At 46.5% G+C, this 24023-nt stretch overlaps 1 protein-coding gene across 5 annotated transcripts in view; it reads right to left on the reverse strand.

The window, feature by feature from the left end:
* PIP5K1B (phosphatidylinositol-4-phosphate 5-kinase type 1 beta) overlaps positions 1-24023 on the reverse strand; it is a 290374-nt gene that overhangs the window by 126125 nt on the left and 140226 nt on the right. For all 5 annotated transcript variants that reach the window (XM_046022089.1, XM_046022086.1, XM_046022085.1 and 2 more), the window contains one exon: positions 1587-1717. In XM_046022089.1, coding sequence (XP_045878045.1) covers positions 1587-1717 — 131 coding nt within the window. The remainder of the gene's footprint in view (positions 1-1586; positions 1718-24023) is intronic.

The following is a 24023-nucleotide window of genomic DNA, read 5'->3' on the forward strand; positions in this document are numbered from 1 at the left end:
TCGTGCTCTCTCTCTCTCTCTTGCTCAAATAAATGAATACAATCTTATAAAAAGTAAAAAATAAAAAATAAAAACCACACAGGACAATTTCCAACTCCAGAAAGATCAACAGTGTCATGAGTAAATAAGCCTCTATTTCAGGCCTTAGGTTGTCCATCTTCTGTCTGGGAACTAGTTCCTGGAGCTGCTAAGGACCCAAGGGAAATGAACTTCAAAAGTTCTGATAGTTCTGTATTTCAGCCCAGAGCATTTAAACCAAAACTAGGCTGTTTCGGTTCATCCCCTACCAGTTTGATTTCCAGACAGCTGACACCTGGACATGGAGATACACACAAGTATCATTTCCCTGAAGACTTTAAAAATAATACCGTAATACAGACCCTGAGGGTCCAAGGGTCACCCCAGCCATTCTCGCCCCAGTGCAGTAATTAGTGATAATGAAAGTGGGCGTATTTGGGAGAGAAATAGCTATTTTATTTTATTTTATTATTATTATTTTTTAAGATTTTATTTATTTGTCAGAGAGAAAGAGTACACACAAGCAGGCAGAGAGGCAGGCAGACAGAGAGGAGGAAGCAGGCTCCCTGCCGAGCAAGGAGCCCGATGCGGGACTCGATCCCAAGACCCCAGGATCATGACCTGAGCCGAAGGCAGCGGCTTAACCAACTGAGCCACCCAGGCGTCCCGAGAAATAGCTATTTTAAAGTATAAACGTGCCTTACAAGTCAAACCTTGTTACCCCAAAGATAAAATAATTGCCTTAAGCCCCCAAATCAAGTGTCTGCATTTTTACTGGCTAGACCGTTCTCTTTGAAAAATCCTGTCAGCAGCGGTGACGTTTCCAATTTAATCATGATTACTTGTCTTCCTCTACTGAGCCAATGCCAGGCTTTAAGACTTTATTTTGGTAAAGGATACGCAACATAAGGCTACCATTTAAGCCGTGTGTAAGCGTACAGCTCTGCGGGACTGCGGGCATCCACGCCGCGTTTGGCCACCACTACCATCTGCCTCAGATTTATTTACTGCGTTGATCTCCCCACCCCCAAATACGATAAAGCTAGAGGCAACATGCGTGGTTAACTGGGTGTTTTCGCAAATATAGTATCAAAATGGCAGGATTCTCCGAAGTTCTCCGGAGGGAAACTAAGTCAAAGTCATCGCAAAGGAAGAGCTATAACTGAGCTGATATGAGGCCCAACTGTGGGCCCCCAGCCCGTCTTTGAAACTGGGGGGAGCAACCACCTGGCATCAGCTGCTGCTTCCACGATGCCCTCTTTGTCTGCACCCATGCAGACGCTGTTCTGTGAGCACCGCGCTCTTTCCTGCTGAATCTCAAAGTCTGTCTTCACGCCGTTTTCCAGGCATTACCGTGACTAATTATAAGTGGCCCATAGGACAGAACCTACCTCCCATCTTCACATAAAGAAATTCCAGCCACCTGAGGCCAAAGAAAGTAACCACGACCAGCACTGCTTCTGGGCCTGCTAAGGTCCAGCGTGGACACGTATGCATGTGTAGGTATGAAAGACTTCAACCGGGAGATGCCGCTGGGCAGGCTCTTTATCAAGTGGAAATGTTCTTACCTGGGCAGGAAGACGCTTTCCACTACGTAAAAGTCTTGCATGAGGACATCTCTGTCCGGCTTGGAAGTGAGATTCCCCACTGTGTATCCTATTCCCAGCTGAATAGCACCTTTGATAGCGGATGATGCAGTCTGCAAAGAAAACAAGGGTCAGGGTTAACCTCCAAGGTCAAGGTCTCGTTTAGGGTCACAAGCAGCAAAACCAGGAGAGTGAGGTCAGATGTTCTTTCTTGTCCCTAAGCAACGTGGAAGCTGCGTTTGGAAAGACAGGATGCTTCTTTTGATGGTTAGCCTAATTAGTTGCAAACATTAAGGACCCTTCTTGATACCAAATTATTTTTATGGTAATGTTTCCTACAGGTATTTCTTTCTTTTTTTTTTTTTTTGAAAGATTTTTAAAATTTATTTGACAGAGAGAGATCACAAGTAGACAGAGAGGTAGGCAGAGAGAGAGGGAGAGAGGGAAGCAGGCTCCCTGCTGAGCAGAGAGCCCGATGCGGGACTCAATCCCAGGACCCCGAGATCATGACCTGAGCCAAAGGCAGGGGCTTAACCCATTGAGCCACCCAGGCGCCCTCCTACAGATATTTCTAAGGTCGAATTACAGTCCCAAATCCCCACCTTCCTTTTAGTAAGAACTGAGACATTTGGTAGGGCACTTTCAATACGCAGCATTATAATTTCTACCAAAATAGATATGCTACAGTCACATTTAAAAAAAAAAATCTGAAGTTCTATAACACACCTCTGGGTCAGGAAGAGTATTGTATCTTCATAAGTAATGAGAGAGCAAACAGTCGTCTGAGTCTGTGAATGGCTTACTGGTGTTGCCACGGATCCATCAGCAAAACTTCCTACACTGATCTGCGATCAAACACGGAGCACTGGAATACCAGTATTTCCAATGTACCATTTCCCAGCATCATTCCACAATTAAGTTCACAGAATATTACATTGGGGAATACTGTGTGTGCCTTTATGTACATATATACGTACACATATGTTTGTGTGTGTGCACAGTTTTAACCAACATAATAGGAGAAACAGCAGAATGACTCCATTTAGGAAAATGAGAAGGCATTCTTCAACATGGTTGTGAAAGTCTGGCCATTTCAGGCAAAGTCAACCAATGATTACTGCGGACCCAGCCCGGGGCTAGAGGTGGTTGATCTGGGGTTCAATCTTGGGTGACCGAGGATGACAGTGCTGTGGGAAAGGTCACTGGTCTGGGCGGGGGAGTGGAAAGGTTGTACAACACTAGCTTGGTTCTGCCTCTCCTCTGTGATCACGGAACAGCAACCAAACAGGTTTAGAAGGTCTGAGAGTCTCATGCAGAGAGACAATTTTGAAGCCTTTAAGAATGGATTATCTCGGGGCACCTGGGTGGCTCAGTAGGTTAAAGCCTCTGCCTTCAGCTCAGGTCATGATCCCACGGTCCTGGGATCCAGCCCTGTATGGGGCTCTCTGCTCAGTGGAGAGCCTGCTTCCTACTCTCTCTCTGCTTGCTTCTTTGCCTACTTGTGATCTCCGTCAAATAAATAAATAAAATCTTTAAAAAAGAGAGAGAGGATGGATTATCTCCATAATCAAAGAAATGTGGGGATCAAGGATCAAACTCGAGGCCAACATCCACCAGTACTGACCAGCCACTTGCATTACTCAACTGGAAACAACAACCCTCTCCCCATGGAGTCATCAGTTGGTGGCTTGCTCACCCCACCGCAAATATTACATCGCCCCTCATCTGAAGCTAACTCCCCACCCTCCATCCAACAGGAGGCAGAAAAATGGCTTGTTTTTCCTTTCCCACATGCTCTCTACTTACGATCCCAGGGCAGCAGGATATGGCAAAAGACTTAGAACTTAAGCCTCTAGTGCAACTAGTGCTTCAAAAACAAAAAGTCTGCTATTTTCATTCTCCCTCTGAGCTCTGCAATGCCTCCAGTTGGCATCAGTGACCTTTTGTACCAAGAGCTCTGACTTCTGAAGGCTGAAATGGATTTTCTTCATTTTAACCTCACATAAAAATTCAAAACGCCTTCCTTCCCCTAGCCATCACTCAGAGAAGTATGGCACAAGATAGGACATCAGCCCTTTCCAGAGGACCCAACCCTCTGAAGCGTTCTGTTCCAGACCTATCAACAGAGTCATGTGCTTTTTCAAAGTGCCTGTCCCCGTCCCCCCACCCCTGACTGCTCTCTAGAAATATATGTATTTTTTTTTATTTTATTTTTTCGGTGTTCCAAGATTCATGGTTTATGCACCACACCCAGTGCTCCATGAAATGCGTGCCCTCCTTAATACCCACCACCAGGCTTACCCAACCCCCCACCTCCCTCCCCTCCAAAACCCTCAGTATGTTTCTCAGAGTCCAAGAATACTTTATCCAGCAAGGTTGACATTCAAAATGGATGGAGAGATAAAGAGCTTCCAAGACCAGCTAGGTTTAAAAGAGTATATCATCATCAAGCCGGCACTACAAGAAATATTAAGGGTGGGGGGTTCTATAAAAGAAGAAAGAACCCAAAAGTGACACAGAACAGAAATTTACAGAGACAATCTATAGAAACAAGGACTTCACGGGCAACATGATGTCAATAAAAATCTATTTTCCAATAATCACTCTCAATGTGAACGGCCTAAATGCTCCCATAAAATGGCACAGGGTTGCAGACTGGACAAAATGACAGGACCCATCCATATGCTGTCTACAAGAGACACATTTGGAACCTAAAGATACATCCAGTCTGAAAGTGAAGGGATGGAGAAGCATTGTTCATGCCAACAGGCCTCAAAAAAAAGCTGGGGTAGTGCTTCTCGTATCAGATAAACTAGATTTTAAACTAAAGACTGCAGTCAGAGATACAGAGAGATACTACATCATTCTTTTTTTTTTTAAAGATTTTTAAAATTTATTTATTTGACATACAGAGATCAGTAGGCAGAGAGGCAGGCAGAGAGAGAGGAGGAAGCAGACTCCCTGCTGAGCAGAGAACCCGATGTGGGGCTCCATCCCAGGACACTGGGATCATGACCAGAGGCTTTAACCCACTGAGCCACCCAGGCACCCCGACACTACATCATTCTTAAAGGGTCTATCCACCAAGAAGATCTAACAATTGTAAATATTTATGTCCCCATATGGGAGCAGTCAATACATAAGAAGCTGTTAATCAAAATAAAGGGTCATATTGATATGAATACATTAATTATAGGGGATCTTAACGTGCCACTCTCAGTAATAGATCATCCAAGCAGAAAATCAATAAAGAAACAAGAGCACTGAATGACACATTGGTCCAGAGGGACCTCATAGACATATACAGAACATTCCACCCTAAAACAACAGAATACTCATTCTTCTCAAGTGCACATGGAACTTTCTCCAGAACAGACCACATACTGGGTCACAAGTCAGGGCTCAACGGATACCAAAAGACTGAGATTATTCCCTGTATGTTCTCAGATCACAATACTTTGAAACTGGAGCTCAACCACAAGAAAAAGTTTGGAAGGAATTCAAATACTTGGAAGCTATGACCACCTAGCTTAAGAATGTTTGGATCAACCAGGAAATCAAAGAAGAACTTAAACAATTCATAGAAACCAATGAGAATGAAGACACACCAGTCTAAAACCTACGGGATATGGCAAAGACAGTCCTGAGGTGGAATTACACAGCCATCCATATCTCACTCAAAAAAAATTTAAAAATCCTGAATACATCAGCTCTTTATAACATAAAGAATTGCAAAAATCAACAACAAATTAAGCCAACCCCGTGCACAAGAAGGTAAATAATCAAGATTAGAGCAGAGATCAATGAGATAGAAACTAGAGATACAGTAGAACACATCAACAAAACCAGAAGTTGATTCTTTGACGGAATCAATAAGATTGATAAACCACTGGCCAAACTAATCCAAAAGAAAAGAGAGAGAACCCAAATTATGAATGAAAGGGGAGAAATCACGACTAACACCAAGGAAATAGAAACAACCATCAGAAATTATTACCAACAGTTACATGCCAATAAGTTAAGTAACCTAGAAGAAATAGATGTATTCCTGGGAACTTTCAAGACTGAAACAGGAAGAAACTGACAACCTGAATAGACCAATATCTAGCAACGAGATTGAAGCAGTGATCAAAAACCTCCCAAAAAACAAGAGCCCAGGACCTGATGGATTCCCTGGGGAATTCTATCAAACTTTCAAAGAAGAAATAATACCTATTCTCTTGAAGCTGTTTCAAAAATAGAAACAGAAGGAAAACTTCCAGACTCTTTCTACAAAGCCATCATTACCCTGATCCCCAAACCAGGCAAAGACCCCATCAAAAAGGAGAATTTCAGACCAATATCCTTGATGAACATGGATGCCAAGATTCTCAACAAGATCCTAGCTAATAGGATCCAACAGCACATTAAAAAGATTATCCACCAAGATCAGGTAGGATTTATTCCTGTATTTCTACTTAATTCAGTCATCTAGCCCTCCCTGGGCTGGAACCCCTGTCCTACAGATGGAGTACCCAATTCTCTGTCCACTACCCTCCTCCCCGACCCCCAGCAAGAGAAGGTGGTCAAAGCAGCAGGAGTCTGTATCTGGTATTTTCAAACTTGAGAAAAAAGATAATCTCTGGGATACTTGTTAAAACAGACGGAAGGCAAAACCACAGAAACCAAAAAGAGCCCCAGCTGCCGGGGTTGGGGGAAGGGTTGCCAGGGGTTGTGGGAAGAAACAGCAAAGAGGGTTTTCAGGGCAGGGAAAATACTCTGCAAGACACTATAACGATGGCTACATGTCATTATACATGGGTCTAACCCCACAGAACACGCAGCATCAAAAGTGAACCATAAAGGAAACCATGGACTTCGGGTAACTATGATGTGTCAATGCAAGTTCATCAACTGTAGCAAATGCCCCAGTCTGGTGGGGGATGGTGATAACGGGGAGGCTATGCATGCGGGGTGGGGGGTCAGCGAGCACACGGAAAACCTCTGTACCTTCTCAATGTTTCTGTTCACCTACAACTACTCTAAAACAAATGGTCTTAAAAAAAAAAAAAAAAAAGGTCAGTGGGCATTGCAAACCAAATCCAAAACCTAGAACAGACGGATGGGTTACATTTCCAAGCTCTTCTGATTCTAGAGATCTGGGGTGAAGCTCAAGAATTTGCTCTTGCTCTAAGGAGCATTGGAAAATTCTTCCTCCTATGGTATAAGATTAAATTTTGAGTTACTGAAGGAATAAGATTTTGGAAAGGGCCCCGTTGACGTCTGTTTATGTTGAACCCCCAAACAGACTTGTGATCCTATTACCTTCCTTTGGACTCCTTAAAATTCAAGAGCTCAGATGGGAGAAACTAGAAGTTGTAATATAAGCTAATATTTTTTGGATCAACACTTTGTTCCAGACATAGATAGACGACCATCACATTCACAAGCTACAGGACCCGTAACATGTACTTACAGCGTATTCACTGAGTGGCAGACACTGTTCTAAGTGCTTCGGTTATTTGAACTCTTTTATTCTCACAATGACCCTATAACCAGGTACTATTACTATCTCTATTTTACTGACTCGGGAAAGTTTAGTAACCTACAGTTGGTCACACAGCTAGGGAAGACGTGGGATTGGGAGTCACACCTGGAAGCAACTAACTACACTGTGGCCTAAAACATCAAAATCTATGAACTCATATAATCTTTTCAAGGACCCAGAGAAGTACCAACAATCACGTCCATTTTCCAGATGGGGATGTAGGGCACAACAAGGTGAAGTGACTCGCCTCAGTCACACTGCTAGCGTGTGGTGTATCCTCGCTAGAAAGCCCATGTGGCTTCCGCAACTGCTTTTCGGTTTTTTTCCAAAATGAGCCTAGAATCCAAGTCAGAAGTTCCCTTTCAAGTCTAGCTGTTTGACCTCAGCAAAGAAAGTAGCTCAGCGGGAGCCATTCCTTTTGATAAAGTAGGGATAAAATAGTTTATTTGCTTCTAGTCCTACCCAGCCACGAGGAAGCCTAGGCAAAGCTGTAAACCGCTTGGTAAACCAGTATAAAGACTGGCTAATGTCACTTGTTAATGAAGTGCTCCCAGGGGACACGAGGCATGGTGACCAGCGCTGTTGGTGCATTTTCTAGCACAGCCACGCTTTGGGCAAGTTATGAAGCTGAAATGCTAGCTGGAGTGTCTCTGGGTAGCAGACGAATAAAGAGCGATGCTGAGGAAGGACCTTCTGTATATAGTGCTGGCAGGAGTTCTTTCCCTGCCCAGTCTGAGCCACAAGCCCTTCTTCCTTCCTTGGGGACAGCCACCAAGAGACCAGCGAACTGGTAACAGGTGGACGGCTTCACAGACACCCAGCCTCTCCTGTCTTCTCAGCAAGACTTTGCGCATGTTCTAACAGCGCTGGGACCTGACCATCTTTCCCTTCCAGCTCCGACGGGGACCTCTGACTTTTTCAAAACATATAGTTCTAGATTTCAGAACACAGAGAAACAGGCTATTTTTATTCCAGGACTTTGCATGGGCTAAGTGGCAGCAACACGTTGCCTGGAAACTAGGAAAACCTCTCAGAGAAAGAACCAGAGAACATCACAAAAAAGCAAACCGCTGACACCTAGTTTCATAGCCCCTGTTTCCTAACCCAAACTCGCACAGGGATGAGGGTAATACAAAGAGGAAAAATGAATGTCAGATGGCATTTGTGTAATAGGTTCTATTTTCCAAAACACGATCTCTTAATGATCATGTTTGATCCTCACAGGCAGGATCAAATTGTGATCAAATACTGTTATGCAGGTAGGGAGGGTTTATTTATAAAGCCCATTTTTTTAAAAAAGATTTTATTTATTTGACAGAGATCACAAGTAGGCAGAGAGGCAGGCAGAGAGGGGGGGGAAGCAGCTTCCTGCTGAGCAGAGAGCCCGATGCAAGGCTCGATCCCAGGACCCTGGGATCATGACCTGAGCCGAAGGCAGAGGCTTTAACCCACTGAGCCACCCAGGCGCCCCTAAAGCCCATTTTATATGGGGGCACCTGGCGGCTCAGTGGGCTAAGCATCTGACTCTTGGTTTCGGCTCATTTCACGATCTCAGGGTCCTGAGATCAAGTCCCGTATCGGGCTCTGCACTAGGGAGGGAATCTGCTTGTCCCTCTCCCTCTGCTCCTCCCCCACACCTGTCCTGTCGCTCTGTGGAATAAATAAATAAAATCATTAAGAAAAATAAAGCTCGTTTCATAGATGAAGACACGGCAGTTCGGGGATATTCACTGCACCTAAACCTCCTGGCAGGTGCGTGGAAGAGTCAGGAATGACCCTGTGCTCTCCGAGGCCCCTGGGTCGGCACTCCCCGCACACAGCTGGGCGTGCCTGAGTTTCTCTGCTGGAGACGGATCTGACCGAAGCTGGAAGTACGGGCACCAGGAGCTCATCACGGTGACAGGAACAGCACAAGTGAACTCCTACGGAAACCTACAATCAGAGGAGTAGCGATCCCAGCAACAGTAAGATTTAAAGGAAATGACAAGGGCTACAGGATATAGCTTTCTTCAGCACATTGTCTAAGAAACCCGATCACTTAATGGGCCACCTGATATCACTGGCTTGAAGAAGTATGAAAACATTTCATGTCTGCAGCATTTTCCCCTCCAAGGTGCTCTGATGAACTAATTATGGGATTAGAGCCAACAGAGAGGAGGCCACAGTGATTTTTATCGGAAGGACAGATCTCACGGTGTCACCGCCTTGCCTGAAATCCTTAATGGGTTCCTGGTGTCCTCACTGCAGGACTGAGTCCAAACCCTTTAGCTTGACCCGGAAGCCTGTCTAACAGCATATTCCTTCCTGACCTCCACGGACCTCCTGCATCCGGATATAAAAAGAGATCCCCACCCCCACCCCCAAAACACACACACACACACACACACACACACACTCACTCTCTCTCTCTCTATCCTCTGAGCAAGCTGACCTTCCAGGTCCGTGAACCCCTAACAACCGCATATGACATTTTCTACTTGTGTGCATTTTCCCCAAGGAAGGGGTCCAACATACTCTCTTTTTTTCAGAATGTCTGTTTTTCCAAAACCACACAGAGATCTAGAGTCTAATTCTGAATTAAAGATGTTCACTGCCAAGGTGCCTTACAATGAGCCATAAACACCCTGCTCCGTAACACCTCTTCATAGTGAGAAGAGGCAATTCTTTTTTTTATTTCTTTACAGTATGACAAAATTCATTGTTTATGCACCACACCCAGTGCTCCATGCAACACATGCCCTCCCTATTACCCACCACCTGGTTCCCCAACCTCCCACCCCCCGCCCCTTCAAAACCCTCAGGTTGTTTTTCAGAGTCCATAGTCTCTCATGGTTCATCTCCCCCCTCCAATTTCCCCTAACTCCCTTCTTCTCTCCATCTCCCCAAGAGGAGGCAATTCTTGTCCAACAAGGAGAACCTCCAACCCTAAGTCCAGGGTACCCCCCCCCCCCCCACCGTGCTGTCTCTGAACCTATACTCAGCAACGGAGGCACAGGACGACCCTTTGTCCAGGTGATAGGACTAAGGGAAAAGAAAGAGGGACAGACAGCACGAAACGGGTCCTGGACTACAGACATGGGAAGGTCTGTGGGTGGGCAACGCAAAGCCTTCTGAGACGCAGTGGGGCCACCTCTCACCTCCAGATTACTCAAACCGTCTCTCCAGCCCCTCTTTCTGTCCATTTCCTACTGCTGCAGCAGCAAAGGGAGTCCAGGGGAGTCTCCCCTATCCAAAGATCGGTAACTGGCTCGTACGCACCAAGACCTGTTTCCATGCAAGTGATCCATGTACACGGTCCAGGGATCGGGGTGGAGCCGACGGTGAGGGCCCCATTATTCGGCAGATCATTCTCCACTACTTCAAGACTGATTCTGGCATTTTCTCTGCGGATGCCTCAGGCAAAGACAGGAGCGAGGAGCTCCCCTCAGAACTCCATTCAGTCAGATGCTGTTCCTCCATTTGACAAAGGTCTGAGAATTTTCTGTCCCTGAGCAACGGGACACGGGCAGAGACCCGAAAGGTGAGAATGTCCAGTCCGCGGGCTGGCTGGGGGCCCCACGTGGCCCAGGTGCTTTCCTACATGTGGGGGCACACGAGTAACCTGGCCAGAGCCCTGGCCCTCAAGGGACTGAGCCTCCCATGAGGAGGTCAGGGGAATGGATTCAGGGACTCGAAAGCAGACCATCAGCGTAAACCGCAATGGGCCGCAGGGAAAGTGCCAGAACTAGAGGCTGGAAAGACACAGTGACCCCAGATCTGGGGCCTACAGGCCATGCTAAGGGTTTCTCTATTTTGATAAGGAAACAGCATCCTAATTTGAAAAGGATCGTTCCGGCTGCCCAGCAGAGGGAAAGAAGTTGGGGGACCATTATCATGGTTCATGGAGATGAAAAGAAGAAGTGGAAAGTGGGAAGAAAATCAGGAAAACATGGCTTTGAGAAACCGAGAAAAGAGAATTTGAAGGAGCAACGAAAACCCCCAACCAAGTGGCTAATAGTGTGATTATTTCTGGGTGGCAGAATGGTAGGTGATTTGTACTTTCAAGCCTTATTCTTCTTGAATTTTCTAAGTTTTCTGTTACATGTAGGAAAGAAATGCCCTTCAATCAAGATACTGCTACTGTGTTTATAAATACATTTAAAGGGATGAATTTAAATATCTACATATATACACACATACATTCATGGTTGGGATTTGCTCATTCTTTAAATCTCACTCTGTTTCAGATCAAGGTCTCACTGCTAGAAACCTATGTAACTGCTATACTCTCATGAAATGTAATCAAAATCAACTTTATTTTTGTCTCCCATTGTCTCTCTAAATTTATTCTGAGGCTAGATCTTCCCCTGCCCTAGGATGAAATTTAGGGCAGGTCTAGGACCCTTCCAGGGACTCCCAGAGCCAAAGGTCCTCTGTTCCACAGTGCACCTTCCTCTTTTTCTTCTCCTCCTCCTTCTTTTTTTTTTTTTTAAAGATTTTATTTATTTATTTGACAGAGATCACAAGTAGGCAGAGAGGCAGGCAGAGAGAGAGAGAGGAAGGGAAGCAGGCTCCCCGCCAAGCAGAGAGCCCGATGCGGGACTTGATCCCAGGACCCCAGGATCATGACCTGAGCTGAAGGCAGAGGCCTTAACCCACCGAGCCACCCAGGCGCCCCTCACAGTGCACCTTCTAACCACTGTTCTCTCCATACAGTCCCTGTTTACATGGCAGCTAGACACAGTGACTCCCTTCTCCCAATAGGTGTGGTTTCATAAATGACTTTTGCGGTATTCTGTTACTTTCCTGTTGGAAACCACTTTTCTGATATAATTTCTGCAGGCTTCTACATTTTTGAGAATAAGAACACTGGAGATATTGACTAAGAATAATTACGTCCTCCCCGGTGCCTCCACAGACCTTCCAGGTGGTAAAATTACCTCTTAACAAGGTCACTTTGACATAGTGGGCACTCAGCAACCTTGTCAGATGCCCAAGGCAGATTCGTTCTGTATTTAATTTTCTATTATTACTAAGCAGCCTTTTAACAGAATCCTTGCGTATCCAAGGGTTGGGAGGAAGGTTTGATTCTCTAAATGTGATGGAAAAGGCAAGGTGTTCCAGGTTCCACGGTTTCTTTCAAATGATCTCTACCTTATTTATATGGTTGGCAGTGATGCAGTCTCTCGTTGGAATGGAAAAGCATATCAAGCAAACACTTCTCATCAACAGAAAAATAGTGTACTCTTAAGGTATTCAGCAGTGGCAAATTATAAGCACTTAATTGCCCTTAAAGGAGATACACGACCAACTGCAGATGAACTTTCTGATTTAGCAGAGAACAGCATTACGAATGCTGCCAAAGTAATCCTTCCAAAATATTACAGTGCACACCGAGATATTCATCGTCAGTGTGGCCCGGGAGTACAACCTTAACATATATACACACTACGGAAGAAAGTTTCATTTGTTTGTAAATTCAAATAAAAATATTATTGGGGCGCCTGGGTGGCTCAGTCGGTTAAGCAGCCAGCTCCCGATTTCAGCTGAGATGGTGACCTCGGGGTCGTGAGATTGAGCCCCGTGTGAGGCTCCATGCTCAGCGGGGAGACAGCTTTTTCTCTTCCTCTGCCCCTCCCCTGCTTTTGTGCTCTCTCTAAAATAAATAAATAAGCAACATTTTAAAGATATTATTTATTTGATACAAATACATGTTTCGACTTAAAAGCTAGAAATAAAAAGGGATTCATTTCTCACCTGCCTGGAAGAAGCAGAAACCAAGCTCCACCTGGTCTTAGAGGATTCTGATTCCTGTGAGGGAGCTGTTGATTTTAAAGATTTTATTTATTTATTTGTTTGACAGCGAGAGAGAGAGATCACAGGTAGGCAGAGAGGCAGGCAGAGAGAGAGAGAGAGAGAGAGGGAAGCAGGCTCCCTGCCGAGCAGAGAGCCCGATGTGGGACTCGATCCCAGGACCCCGAGATCATGACCTGAGCCGAAGGCAGTGGCTTAACCCACTGAACCACCCAGGCGCCCCGAGCTCTTGATTTTAAAGGTGAAATACTACATCGGTGCCCAGCCCTGCTTTGGGGGAACAACACAGAGCTAATGGCAGGTGACATTAATTGTCTGCAGTACCTATCTGCCCTTCTTACTGAGCAGCTGTTCTCAATGAGGGTTGATTTTGTCCCTCATGGGATGCCAGTGTCCAGAGACAACTTTGGCGGTCATAACTGGGGAGGACCACTGACATCTTTTGGACAGAAGCCAGGGATGCTGCTAATATCCTACAATGCACAGCAAAGCGCCCTCAACAAAGAATCATCCAGCCCCAAACATCTAGTGCCTGATGTTAAGAAACCCTATGACACAGTAATAGAAACTTTAGCTGGGTACTTTGCCTGCTTCTCTTGCAGCTAAGTGTAGTCACGTGACCAATTTAAGGCCCATGTGCTGTGCGAGGAAATGATGGGTCCAGCTCCCAGGTCATGGGGTTAAGAGGAAGGAGAGTGTCCTCTGGGGATGTGATGGCTGGAGATGAAGGAGCCCTCCTGGATCCCATCTAGAAGCTGAAGGTTGAGGACAATAGCAAACAAGACAGAAACTGGGACCCCCGATGACTTTGCAGAGCAAGTCAATCACCCTGTACTGCTACGCATCTGTGAAACACACTTTGCCACAGTGGAAGCTACAGTTATCGTGGTTCTTGCTTTGGTCCATCATTGAACTTGCGTTCCCAGTGCCTGTGAACCCAGGAGCAAATATTCTTTACCTGAAAAGTGATACAGACTCCAAAAGGTCTCAAAGTGAAAGCGAAATGTCTACATAGTACTGCTGAATTAAAAACAAACTGTAACCCATGCCCATTGAGAACAAGTCAAATAACAACTATAGAAAGTAAAACAGGGAGCCTGCGACCCCGAGGCTGAGGGGCCACCATGGCCAAAATCCTTGCCTAGATCATCGGGATGTGGGTGTGCAGGTGGTGGGCAGTGCAAGAGGAGATTACAGAACTACAAGGTGAGGGGTAACTCTGCAGGTGGCTTCTTCTACCTGTGGTCAAAGGTGGTCCATGCCAGGGAGCACCTGCACGAGGAGCTCAGAATCCAGGCCCAGGATGACAGAGAGAGGAGGAGCACGGAGAAGTCAGTGGATGCCCCGAAATGTGATGGGTCAGCTCCTCCCCCCGCACCCGACCTGCCACCTCTAATGCATAGCTTGGTAATAAATATCTTTTCTGCATTTCACTCTTAAAAAAAGGGGACTTTGATTGGGATGGCATTGAAAGTATAGATTGCTCTGGGCAGCATAGACATTCAAAATCCTAGAGGAGAACATAGGCAGTAACCCCTTTGACATTGGCCACAGCAACTTCTTTCAAGACATGTCTCCAAAGGCAAAGGAAACAAAAGCGAAAATGAACTTTTGGGACTTCATCAAGATCAAAAACTTCTGCACAGCAAAGGAAACAGTCAACAAAACAAAGAGGCAACCCACGGAATGGGAGAAGATATTTGGAAATGACACTGCAGACAAAGGGCTGATATCCAAGATCTATAAAGAACTTCTCAATCTCAACACCCAAAAAAACAGATAATCATGTCAAAAAATGGGCAGAAGACATGAACAGACACTTCTCCAAAGAAGACATACAAATGGCTATCAGACACATGAAAAAATGTTCATCATCACTAGCCATCAGGGAGATTCAAATCAAAACCACATTGAGATATCACCTGACACCAGTTAGAATGGCCAAAATTAGCAAGACAGGAAACAACGTGTGTTGGAGAGGATGTGGAGAAAGGGGAACCCTCTTCCACTGTTGGTGGGAATGCAAGTGGGTGCAGCCACTTTGGAAAACAGTGTGGAGGTTCCTTAAGAAATTAAATATCGAGCTTCCCTATGACCCTGCAATTGCACTGCTGGGTATTTACCCCCAAGATACAGATGTAGTGAAAAGAAGGGCCATCACAGTGAGGAAGTGACAAAGCTGGCCCTTATAGGCAAGTCCATGTTCAACTGTCATAGCCAATGTCATCATTGGACACAGCAATACACAGACGCCAACTTTGCCAGTTGATTTAGCACAGGCCCCACTTAAATTCTGTGGCTGGTCTACCTACCATAGAATTCACTTGGCTGCGTGGGACTTTTCGTGGCCCAAACCAAGCCAACTTCTATTCCTTTGTGTTCTCCATCGACCAGCAAACCCACGGTTTGCCCAGAGGTGTGGAAGTGGGTGAGGGCGAAGCCTCACCCCTAGAAAGTCCCCGGAAGATATTTCCAGAGAACCAGCCAGGTCAGGTGCACAGAAACACGTAGCTTGGCACTAAGCTGAGAGGCACCCTAGGTGGGGCCAGAGTGGAAGGGTTTCAGTACAATGTCGCCATTTTGGAATCTTTACAAAAGGAATGAGCATCTAGGCTTGTCTACTGGGTTTAGCTACTGGGTTTAGCAGGTGCAGGACAGGCAACCGAGCCCTCCCCACCATAGGACCCACCAAAGGACACCCTTCAGCAACGTCGCTCTCTTCACCATCCTTGCTAGACTTACATTATTCCCACCTATTCGAGAGGCCACTACCCCTAGCCCTGGCCCTGGCCTCCTGTCCCCCAAAGCTCTTGCTGCGTAAGAAGACAGATGGACAGAGAGACACACACACACACACACACACACACACCGCTGTTGTTGCTATTTTAAGGATTAGGGGAGGCTACTCAAAACTCCTTCAAGGAAGCTAAAGGCCTGTAGGAGAACTCACTGTACTTCCGTAAACCCCAGCCGCAAATAAGATCTTATCACTCTTTCATCACCTACAACCAAGACCTCGCCAAACCTTCCTCTTCCTTCTACCCGGCGACCTCTGCAGTTATAGAAAGAAGAGCGTATTTAGCTGAGGAGGAGAAATAACCCAGTGCCTGGCTCTCTGACAGTGTGGGCAGAACCTTGGTTACTCTTCTGCGGTTAATTAATTCCAACGTGCATTCTTTGACGTCGTAACACAGGAGGGCTTGACTGCTACCCATTTGCCCCCATAAGAAGAAACAAAGCTAGAAATGAAACTTCTTTCGGGGGCAGAGATCCCTGCATTTATTTATTTATTTTTCCCATGTGTGTTTGGATTTGTAAGAGTCCCTTCACTTTTTTAAATAACGAAGTTTCTTTTCTTTTTTTTTTTTTTTTTTTAAGATTTTATTTATTTATTTGACAGAGAGAGAGGTCACAAGTAGGCAGAGAGGCAGGCAGAGAGAGAGGAGGAAGCAGGCTCCCTGCAGAGCAGAGAGCCCGATGCGGGGCTCGATCCCGGAACCCTGAGATCATGACCTGAGCCGAAGGCAGCGGCTTAATCCACTGAGCCACCCAGGCACCCAATAACGAAGTTTCTTGATCTTTGAAAAAAAATAGATAAAATGTGGGAAATGACTAATGATACAGAAGTAGGCCTAAAAGAAAGAAAACTAGCTTGCTTTCTCCCTTCAAGGGTCCCTCACTTTGATTTTTCTTCTTCGTAGTTTAACTTTTTTTTTTTTTAAAGATTTTATTTATTTATTTGACAGACAGAGATCACAAGTAGGCAGAGAGGCAGGCAGAGAGAGAGGTGGAAGCAGGCTCCCCGCTGAGCAGAGAGCCCGATGCGGGGTCTGATCCCAGAACCCTGAGATCATGACCTGAGCCGAAGGCAGAGGCTTTAACCCACTGAGCCACCCAGGTGCCCCTGTAGTTTAACTTTCAAGATAAACTCTGTACGTGGGCCAGAGGGAATTTTTTAAGTACATACATCTCCTGTCTATCCTGTAACAGAGGACAGCATAATCTATTCAGAACATAGATCCTACATGTGTGAGAGGGATAAACAACATCTATGAAAAACAGATACATATATGCATATATATATTTGTATAGGAATAAATAATATTTCTGTAACAGGCAAAGCTCAGGGATCTAAGATGTGGAAGGGAGAAAGGGGAAGGATGTGACTGCAAATGTGACAGAACCCAACAGACAACGAAGTAATTTTACAACCCAAAACTGGAGAAGTGATTTCTCCCGACGGACAATGAAAAGCATCGTTCACTAGTGATGTGTTGTTTGACAATCTTCAACTGCTTTTCTCCATGCAGGCCCTAAATGCTTCTCGCAGGCTAGAAATGGAAGGTGCAAAACCCAGGGGATGGTGACGGATGCTGGTAAAAGGATTTAAAAAAAGAGGGGGATCTCTCTTTAAATTCCTATCATCAAGCTGTCCTCTCAGAGTGGCAAGCGAAGCCATCCCTCCTTTCACAATTAACTTACTTGAAATGATCATCACGGTGATTATTAACCGTATTATTACTACCTGCTCAGTAGTTCTGCCCGTATTTCTGGAAAGCCGTAGAAAAACAACATCAAGAGAATTTGAAACAAAAAGATCTGAAATGTTAATGCCAATATTTACCTGAAGGGGGTTTTAAAATTTGGAATTAGGTCTTTCCTTAATACTGAAAGATTGGTTTTTAATATTTAATGCATCTAATACAATAATTTCTTCGGTGAGCTACAGTTCTGTAATATTGCCTTAAATTCAGCGGTAACTCTTACACTGTTGGTGGGAATGCAAGTTGGTGCAGCCACTTTGGAGAACAGTGTGGAGATTCCTCAAGAAATTAAGAATAGAGCTTCCCTATGACCCTGCAATTGCACTGCTGGGTATTTACCCCAAAGATACAGATGTAGTGAAAAGAAGGGCCATCTGTACCCCAATGTTCATAGCAGCAGTGGCCACAGTCGCCAAACTGTGGAAAGAACCAAGATGCCCTTCAACGGACGAATGGATAAGGAAGATGTGGTCCATATACACGGTGGAGTATTATGCCTCCATCAGAAAGGATGAATACCCAACTTTTGTAGCAACATGGATGGGACTGGAAGAGATTATGCTGAGCGAAATAAGTCAAGCAGAGAGAGTCAAGTATCATATGGTCTCACTTATTTGTGGAGCATAAGGAATAACACGGAGGACATGGGGAGATGGAGAGGAGAAGGGAGTTGAGGGAAACTGGAAGGGGAGATGAACCATGAGAGACTATGGACTCTGAAAAACAACCTGAGGGTTTTGAAGGGGCGGGGGGTGGGAGGTTGGGGAACCAGGTGGAGGGGAATAGGGAGGGCACATATTGCATGGAGCACTGGGTTTGGTACAAAAACAATGAATACTGTTACGCTGAAAAGAAATAAAAAAAAAAAGTATCAACATTAAAAAAAAATTCGGCGGTAACTGTTTAAAGAGCTCATTATGTGGCAGGTCAAGTTTTCTTTGGCGTTGATTTCTCACCTTAACACCGTTACCTCCATTTTATATAAGAATGAAGTTCAGGAAGATTATACATCTGAAAGGTAAATCCTACATTATTTTTCACAGGAAGACTCTACACTAAAAAATATCCTATGGACTGAGACATCAGAGACTAAGTATTTTTCAAGAATCTCCACTACAGATTAAAGCACTGAAATTAGGGGATCATTTTAAATATGATGTTCACTTTCAAGTTTGGATTAAGCACTCTTTGCCCACATAGCGACTAAGCTTCAAACCCAGGAGGACCTCAAGAGGTGATTTCCTCTATCCATGCTCTCTCGGAACCATGGAATGTGGTTTCTAAAACCCTGCACCTTAGAACCCTGCGTATCGGAAAAACCACCACAAAAACCCCAGCCACGTGAGGTGCTCGGGGCTCTCCCACGTGCCTGCGGCTCCCCCATTCCACACCCGATGGCTCTTCACAATGGCCTTTCAGACCCCTGTGCTTGCCCTGCATCGGCCCTTCTGCCCGGAAAGCTCCTTAGGTCTTTGGGATAGAAGCACTCTCAGAACCCACCTGGACATCCAGCTCTACATGGGCACAGACGAGTCCCTGGCCAGGGAGTTGCAGGTCCCTGAGATAAAGTGACAGATTTAGGGGCGGGGGGCGGTGCAGGCGGGACCTCCCCCAGCAGCCCTGCCTGCCTCCCTGCTTCTGCATTCACACAGCTCAGGACCCCAGACACGCTTCTCCCAGATCCACTGTCCCACCATCTCACTGCCTGCAGACACGCTTCTCCCAGATCCACTGTCCCACCATCTCACTGCCTGCAGACACGCTTCTCCCAGATCCACTGTCCCACCATCTCACTGCCTGGGGCTCCCTCCCTCCTCTCGCCACTCGTGCTGGATGCTGGGGCTGCAGGACAGGGGACCCGGCCCAGACACCCGTGAAAGACACTCAGCTGGAGCGCTTAGCTCTGCGACCAACCAGCTTTCTGATGAACGGCAGAAAAGGACCTGAAAAAAACATGCAAAGACGACAACACTTGCCCTCATTTCCTCAGGCCTGCCATGGTATTTTGCAAGCCGACAGACATTTGGCATCAGGAAGGAGACAGAAAAATCTAAGTCGGGGGTCCCTTCTGCTGTCGAGGGGCTGTGAGGAAGCTACTTCGAGAAAGCTCCATGACATCGCCGGGTCTCCGTCCCCTCCCCTACAAATGAAGGCACTTGGCTAGATAATTGCCAAGATTTCTTCCACGTGTAAAATTTTATAAGTCAGACTTTCTAAGCTATCTTCCCGAATACATGGTCACCAAGCAGAAGTCACTTGCGTTGTGAAGTTTAACCTATTTCATTCCAACATTATCTCTGGTTTTTTTTTTGTTGTTTTTTTTTTTCCCCCAGTTACAGTGGCTCCCTTAAAAAATACACGCAAAAGAAACTGCGTTTTGGCTGTTTTGGATTACAACTCTTAGAGTAAGACTGATACTGGGAAAGGAGAACCATCATTTCTCACAAGGGAAGCAAGAGGAAGCAACCTTGGCTTCACCCACATGCGATTTCCAGACGCGCCAGCTGGGTAGCAACCAGAGGCCTGCTTATGTCTGCCTGGTCCTTTTCTCTTGAACTTTGGGAGAACCTGATGAAGCTGATTCTGATGTCATCTATGGTCAAAAGAGCTGGAGTCAGAGCTATCCACTGACAAACACCTAGCTGAGGACTCTTCCCATCAGAGCTCACCACCGGCCTCCGACCTCTTTCTGGACAGTCAGACGATGGGACTGTTCTTAGCCACTTTCTTCCAACCTCTGGACTTGATGCCAACACACAAGTCTTCTGGTGGCCCAGCCCGGCATGCGCCCGTGATGGCCCTCGCTGGAAATGGACCAGCCAGGACAGGACAAGTGAAAGTGTCTGACCCACAGGCCATTGCTCAATGGCAGGGTGCTCCCTTCCCCCTTCCTAGCAACAGTTAGAGGAAACTGGGGTGAGTCCTGTTGCCCTTACCCCACACTCTCCAATGACATAAACGTGTCTGCCAACGAACTGCCTGCCTTGCTCCGGACTCAACTTGGTGTTGGCTGAACAACTGAGCAGATGACAGTGGGTGGGTACAGACCATCCCAACACTGAGATTCTGTGAGGCTCTGGAGGGATCACAGCTGAGGGTACCCCTCTTGAGGCCCTGCAGCAGCCAACTTTCAGGGTACACGTAAGCAAATTTCTAGAAATTTCTGTAGTGTGTTCTCTTACAAGTTCCATGAGTCCCTGTACAAAAAAGGCCTGGGTGATTTCTGACCTTTTCTCTGACTCTCTTCCGATCCACACTTCTAGCCTCTGTTCTTTCAGGCCTGCTCTGACAGGGTTTGTCCCTGGGCACCACCACTTTGCCTCTCTGCCAGCACCAGTATCTTCGGTTTTGTTTTTTTCTAAATTCGATCAGCTGACACAGAGTACATTAGTTTCGGATGCAGTGTTCAATAATTCATCAGCTGCACAGAACACCCCGTGCTCATCCCATCACGTGCCTCCTTAATGCCCATCCCCCAGTCACCCCGTGCCCCCCACCCATCTCCCCTCCAACAACTGTTTGTTTCCTATAGTTACGAGTCTCATGGTTTTTCTCCTTCTCTGCTTTCTTCTCCTTTAGTTTCCCCTCCCTTCCCCATGATCCTCTGTGCTGTTTTTATATCCCACATATGCGTAAAACTATATGACAGTTGTCTTTGTCTGACTTATGTCGCTCAGCATAATGCCCTCCAGTTCCATCCACGTCAGTGGAAATGGTGGGTATTCACTCCTTCTGATGTACTGCATACATGTACATATTGTATACACGTACACAAGGACCACAGCTTCTTTATCCAATCGTCTGTCAACGGACAGCCTGGCTCTCTCCACAGTCTGGCTACGGTGGTCACTGCTGCTAATGAACACCGGGGGGCAGGTGACCCTTCGGATCACCCTTTGTATCTTTAGGGTAAATACCTTAGTGGTCCCAGCACCGGTATCTGAGAGCGCTTGGCTTTAGGCCACTGGAGGGTTGACTAGCAATAGCCTGGCTTGTGAAACAGACGTACGTGGTACAGTGTAGGCTTGGGGGAAATTTCTCCAGTCTGCCTGGGTAAACAAATAGCCTTTCCCAGGCGCACTGTCTCACTGTGAACTGAAGTGAGTGAAAGCCATCCAGTCTCCTCCATCAACCACCACAGACTGGGGCCACCAGGCACACACGCGGGTGCGGTCCTGGAGCTCCGCAGACCTACAGGTTTCCGCGGCAAAGGGCTGTTATTTTCATGGGAGGGAAACCGTCTGCCATCAGGCCCACAACGTATGCATTTATTGGAAACACCTATGTGTCTATCCCATGATTTAATGTGTTTGGAATTTAACCACCTGACAGTAGGGAAAAACCCCACACAATATGGAAATTTTCTTTCATAGATTGAAAAAGGAACAAGGAAATACTAATCATTCTCACTACGCCGATGCTGTGAGTAGAACACAGTACGCCGGCAGGGATCTAGAAGCCCGAGCCGTCTCTTCCCACCCTGGCCTCCCTTCGTTTTCAAGAAGGCCTTAAGGGCCTTTGCCATGATTTGACCACACTGGGGCCTACTTCCTCACCCACCACTGGCTGTTTTGGTCCAGCCTTGTCTTGACCTTCTGAAGCATCTCCTGTAATTCTGCGTGTGGTTATGCAAACTCTAGCGTGACCCCAAAGAGAAACAACACCCCTAAATCCTCAACCACTGACTTCACTCATGCCAAAGTTAGAGGGAGGCTGGTTTTGAAATTCCCATCACTAAGAACAGAGGCTTGAGAGACGGGGCAATTCTGCAACTGTGGGGCAAACTGATCCCCTTAGCTCAGTGGACTACGGAAATGCCCCCAGACCATATGCCCTTCTAGAGGTTTACTCCCCAAGCCAAGCGGTTTCTAAATTAATCAACTCCCTACATAGCCACCTAAAGCCAAGTACCAGACAAGTCACAGATTCCCTTAGGCCACGGTTTCTCAACCTTGGCACCAACTGACATTTGATTTATTTAAGGATGTTATTTACTTATTTGACACAAAAACAAGAGAGCACAAGTGGGGTGAGGGGGCAGAGGGAGAGGGAGAAGCAGGCTCCCTGCTGAGCATGGAGAACCCATGCGGGGCTTGATCCCAGGACCCCGAGATCATGACCTGAGCCGAAGTTGGATGGCTTCACCAAGGCCACCCAGGTGCCCCACCGCAGACCTCTGAGACTGGGTAAGTCTTCGCTGTGTACGTGGGAGGCTGTCCTGGGCCTTGTATGATGTTTAGCAGCATCGATGGCCTCCACCCACCAGATACCACTAGCATCTCGTTCTCCAAATAGGTAATCAAAAGTATGTCCATACTGCTTGCTCCCTAAATGCTCTCTGAGAGGGTGGGGCCGGGAGCAACATTCGCCCTGGTTGGAAACCCCAACTTCATCGCAACAAAACCCTCATCCTATGCAGCAACATAAATCACCCTTTGATGTACGGTGAATGTGCGTCGCTGCGGAGATGCTATTCGTGTCCGTGGGATGCTCTGTATTTTAGGTTTATCAAGAACTGTGCCTTAAAACTTCACAGTTTTAACTCACATTTTGTTTCGTGAAGACAAGTGCAAAACACTAGTATGGAAGTGATTTAAAAATGAGAAAACAAGGGGTGTTTGGGTGGCTCAGTCAGTTAAACGACCGCCTCTTTACTTCTGCTCAGGTCACGATCTCAGGGTCCTGAGACCAAGCCCTGCATCAGGCTCCGCACTCAGCACAGACTCCGCTTGTCCCTCGCCCTCTGTTCCACCTCTCAGTCTCTCTCTCTCTTTCTAAAATAAGCAAAATGAAAAAAATGAAAAAAACAACAATTAAAAAAAAAAAACCGATGATGGAGAACCAGGACAGGAAGATGTACTCTGTTCACCCTCGTCCTGATCCTGGTCCTCAGAAAGGCAGCTGGTGTCGCGTGTGCACACACACGCCTGTCCACGCTCTCTGCCTTCCACGTGGCCATGCCCACGTCCTCACAAACCCAGCGGCTACACAGCAGATGACATTCTGGTTCTCGGGGGCCGACCCAGGGAGTGCTTTAGTCACCTGCGTCTGAGAAATGCCCAAGTGGAAATTGACACAAAGGGCATGTCTGGGGGCAGGTGGCAGGGTCTGGCCACCCTGCGCAGCTGGCGGAGGCACCACAGAAGAGTGCGGCGCACAGAGAACGGCTGAGAACCCAGAGCCCTGCAGCCGGGGTTCCAACTCTGCTTCTCGAGCTCAGCACGCCCTTGGCCACCGAGGCAAGTATTTGCGCTTCTATTTCCTTATATGTTAATGAACAGTTTTCTCAGAGGCATTTCCAACTCTCACAGGCTAAGCTTCTAAGAATATAATGCAGACAAATGTCACTTCCACCCACCCCACAATCCTTCTCTTTTCTAAATTAATCATTTCTGCTATTTCCACCCTGAGTGACGGTGACGATTCTCATTTCAACAGCGGCTGCGAAAACGCGCAGGACGCCCACCCGACTTTCAAGAAAAAGGAGGGATCTTGTTCTCGGAGGGGAGGATCTGACTCCGATCTTCTGCCCAGAACAAAATCCCTGTGGATCGC

Source organism: Meles meles, chromosome 11 (genome assembly GCF_922984935.1).
Source record: "Meles meles chromosome 11, mMelMel3.1 paternal haplotype, whole genome shotgun sequence".
In the NCBI taxonomy this organism is placed as follows: Eukaryota; Metazoa; Chordata; class Mammalia; order Carnivora; family Mustelidae; genus Meles; species Meles meles.